General features: G+C 53.7%; 1 protein-coding gene across 1 annotated transcript in view; it reads left to right on the top strand.

Annotated features, from left to right (window-relative positions):
• The first annotated feature begins 3,918 nt into the window (after positions 1 to 3,918).
• The window catches only part of PINX1 (PIN2/TERF1 interacting, telomerase inhibitor 1), a 90,982-nt gene continuing 90,459 nt past the window's right edge, over positions 3,919 to 4,441 (top strand). The window contains exon 1 of the mRNA XM_014948398.1: positions 3,919 to 3,965. Within this exon, the coding sequence (XP_014803884.1) occupies positions 3,947 to 3,965 (19 nt within the window). The 5' untranslated portion in view covers positions 3,919 to 3,946. The remainder of the gene's footprint in view (positions 3,966 to 4,441) is intronic.

Genomic DNA, 4,441 nt, shown 5'->3' with positions numbered 1-4,441 from the left:
TGCTGGGAGGGGGGGCTGAGAGAGTTGGGGGGGTTCAGCCTGGAGAAGAGAAGGCTCCGGGGAGACCTTGGAGCCCCTTCCAGTCCCTAAAGAAGGGGGGCTCCAGGAAAGCTGGGGAGGGACTCTGGATGAGGGAGGGGAGCCACAGGATGAGGGGGAACAGTTTGACACTGAAAGAGAGGAGATTGAGATGAGCTGTGGGGAAGAACTTGTTTGGTGGGAGGGTAGTGAGAGCCTGGCCCAGGTTGCCCAGAGAAGCTGTGGCTGCCCCATCCCTGGAGGGGTTCAAGGCAGGTTGGAGGGGGCTTGGAGCAACCTGGTCTGGTGGGAGGTGTCCCTGCCCAGGGCAGGGGGTGGCACTGGGTGATCTTTAAGTTCCCTTCCAACCCAAACCATTCTACGATTGTGTGGTTCTATCTGCTCCCTACCTCTTCTCTCTGTTATGATAACAAACCGCTTAGAACAGGACTTGGGGCTCACATCTGGCTGATGAAATAACAACAACAATAGCAATAATACTAAAAAATGCACTGAGCTCATGGAATAGAAGGAAAAGCATCTGGATTTCTGTCTGCTGCCTCTTTTGCCCACGCTCCCTCCAGCGTTCCCTGCCAGACGCTGCACGCTGCTGCCCAGCTCTTCCCTGGCCACATTTCCAGGAACATCACCCCCCCTTTGCCTTCAGCCTGTTCCCTCCTTGCTCCTCGCCTGCCCCAGTAGCTGTTCTTTGAACCCCTCGTCTCCTGGCTGCGGGCGCTCGTTGTGACATCTTTTGCTCCGCGGGTCAGACGTCGTTAATCTCTTGCTCCCCGCCTGGCGCTTGATGGGCGGCTTCTCCGCTCCGCTCATGCAGCTTTATTCCAGAGCTCACCTCTAATCCGCGTGTTCTCTCCAATCATCGTCCTAAATCAAACCTGTCTTTTCGTTTTAAGGTCTCCGGGCAGCCCTTGTCCCCAGCTCTTCCATCACACCTCTCCCAGGACTCACTCAATAAGCATTTCCAGTCTGGCCTCAGGCCGTTATCACACAACAGAGGCTGATTTGCCTCACAAATGACCTGTTGCACAGCCAGGAACTCACATTCTATTTCTTTACTTGCTTTCCTCCTCCATTTTTTTCCCCCCACTTCTCTTTTCTTTTCCTGGCTGCCTCTCCTCTTCCTCTTCACATGTCTCTAGTTCATCAGTCATTCGAATGGGGCATAGTGAGAGAAAAATAGGTGGTTTGACCCATGCTGGTTCTTCTCCATTTTCATTTCATTCTCCATTTGACCTTGGGGGCGACACATTCAGATCTAGATATTTCTTGCAGCATTAGGTGACCTGAACCCCACCTGCGAGTGCCTGGCTCCCCGTCATCTCCAAGGGGTTATAATATCTTCACAGATCCCATACCCAGCGTTCTCAGGTGGCAAGAGAGTGGTGTAGAGCTCTTTGTGGCATCAGCCCATCGCTGGTACTCATGGATGCCCTCCTCCAGGGTGTAGGAGCTGCTCGTTAGCTGGGAAATATCTCTCCCTCCTCCCTTCCATGGGTCTTCTCCGGGTGGAACGGGGCCAGCGAGGTGGGTAACAGGCTCAGATGCTCTTACAACCCTCCCCTGTTCATCTGCCCTTTCAGTTTCTCTCTATTGTTGGCTCTTTTCATCCCGGCCAGATCTTCTCCCTAAGACCCAGGCACTTCAACCTACGGGTGGCACCAAAGGGATTCCCCGAAGCCCGTGGGGACTCTGGAGCTGATACGGTGACAGCACAGCACGGGCTGCAGCCACCGCGCGATCGATAAGGAGCTGCCAGGAGGAAAACACCCTGCTCAGATCTCAGAGCCCTCAGTGATCTCTGCTGTGCTGGCTGTCGGGAAACACCTCTTTTCAAGCAAGACCCTGGGGAGGAATCGCTGGAGAACTCGGAAGGTAATGCCCACCAGGCATCTTTACTGCTTTATTTTTCAGGGAAGAGCTACATCTCAACCCCTCCAAGCACACTGGAAATAGGATTTCAGGATATTTTCTTAGAGGGCTATAATCCCCCACACCAGCTGTTCTTCCTCTTGGAAGAAAATATACAAACAAACATATACGCATACATATATTTTTCTTTCCTGTGACACCGGCTTTTACTCAGGTAAAATTGTGAAATGCAGTAATTGCCCCTGGATGGAGCCTTCCCCTTTTGTATTACCCAATTTCACTCTCCCTGTGCATATTCATGCACTTAAATGCTTTTAGGATCAGCACCTCACACTACTAATTTGCAAGAACTGTGTCTACATCTGCGTAGAATAATTTGGCCCTTGACCTCAAGCCAAACAAAGTCAGCAATAATTAAAGCAGGGATGATCTCATTTGTGTTCCGAGCTGTGATTCTTTGCAAGCGGGGGCCTAAGACTGCTTTGGAGGTAGAAGTGCTCTGGTGCAGTCGAATATTAAGTTTCAAAAACAAACAAGAAACAAATCTCGACCTTAAAAAACAAACCCCAACCTCCAGGCATCCTTTAACCGAAATGACTTCCAGTCTTCCCCCTTCAGTGATGTCTTTATAGCACAGTGAAGCTGAACTCAAACGTGTGTGATGCTGCTACCTATTGGAGCAATAAAATATTACACTCGGTTCTCAGCTGGAAGACTTCACCCCTCTCCAGAATCAAAAACAGAAGCAGAATTTGGCTGGTGTGAAATGGCTCACACAAGTGACCGTTCGGACACTTAACGCACGGATGATGCTACCAAAGAATTCAGAAATACAGCTGTGGAGGAGGAAGCCAAAAAAGTCTGGTGAGAATGCACACTGTTGAGAATTCGTGATGGCTGGATGCAGGCATAGAAGACTACGAAAGGACCAGCTTGATGCCCTTCTTTAAAGGAGGAAGCGGGGCAGTCAGGGCACTCAGTTTAAGAGGAACTGAATATAAACTACTAAAAAATCAACAAGCTATTATTAAGTTTATACACTTGCCAATAACAAGCTCTGTCATATCAATGTAACTTTGCGGACTGACAGAATGGGTCTTACAGAGAAAAAGACAGTTATCATTATCATTTTGTCTGTATCTTTAGCACTGTGTTCTCATAAGCAAATAGGGACACACAACCTAAACCAAAAAGCACAGAAGCAAAGCAGGTGTGAAAAGCTGAACCGGGGGAGCTGTAATCCAGCTGTCATCCAAGCGGAGGGATGGAGGGAGAAAGAGCTGTGGGCAATCTCCTCTGATCCTGGGAGGCCTCGTTACCACCATTAACGACCCAACTGAAGGAGCAGAGTACACTTAGGACACTGGTGGGCAATTCCAAGCTGGGAAACAGCAAAGACACTGAAGGCGTGCAACTCAGAACAATGTCACAAAACAGAAAAGCAGAGGTATTGACTCAATAAGGGCAAAAGACAAGATAACACCTTTATTTTAACCCACACACTCCGAGGCCTCTCACCCCACTCCCCCCGAAGCGCCCCCTCACGCCGGGCCTGTGGAGACCGTGAAACACCCCGATCTCCGTCCGTGGGGACGGTAAAACACACCGAAAGTCCCCGCCACCCGCTCGGAGCGGCTTTAGAGGCTTCAGCAGCCCCGAGGCCGCCCTGAACCCCCCGGGAGGAACCGCCGCGCACCCCCGGCAGCGACCGGCGCTCTCCGGGGAAGCCGCGGCCGCTGCAGCCACCGCGGCTGCCCGCAGAAATGCCTGTCCAATGTGCGCCGGGAAACGCCCGAGAATAGCCCATATACAACTCAGCACGTCTTTTGAGACCTTCAGTAGAATTTCAGCAGGTTTACACTCTCTATTTTTGCTAGGGTGACCGCTGCTCTCGCCTGCTTCGAGACTTTTCAATCAGGCATTTATATTGCCGTCCTTTTCTGCGCCCGAGGTGATAAAAGCCCCCCCCGTCAGGGATAGGAGCGCGGCGGAGTCCCGTGGCCACGCGCCGCCGAAGGAGGAAGGACCCCCCTCCAAGATGGCGATGCTGGCGGAGCGTGAGTGCCGCTCCCCGCGGGGAGGAACAGCGATGGCGGGGCTCGGGGCGACCCCTTGAGAGCGGGGAGGTGTCGGGGAAGAGCTCTTATCCTAGGGGGAGGCCCCAGGCCCTCGCTGGTGGGGCGGAGGCCGCGCTGTCCCTCCGGAAGGTGGCGGGCAGGACGCTGGCGGGTCCCCGCAGGCGGGGGGAAGGGGCTTGGGGGGGCTCTGTCCCTTCACAGGGCGGGGGGACACGCACAAGATGGGCGGAGGTGTCTTGCAGATGCCTTTAGGGACGGTATTTCCTTTCAGCGCCTCGGTGCTGTCTCTGTGGCTTTGTGTTAGAGGGTAGAGACCGCGAAGCCTTGGGGCAGGGGCTGTGCGGGGGCTGTACTGTGGGTGCCGGGGCTGTGCTGGGGGTGCCGGAGGGTGCCAGGGGTGTGCGGGGGCTGTGCGGGGGTGCCGGGGCTGTGCGGAGGTGCCGGAGGGTGCTGGG

Source organism: Calidris pugnax, unplaced genomic scaffold (genome assembly GCF_001431845.1).
Source record: "Calidris pugnax isolate Ruff unplaced genomic scaffold, ASM143184v1 scaffold140, whole genome shotgun sequence".
Classification (NCBI taxonomy): Eukaryota; Metazoa; Chordata; class Aves; order Charadriiformes; family Scolopacidae; genus Calidris; species Calidris pugnax.
This window is presented reverse-complemented; position numbering and strand designations above follow the sequence as displayed.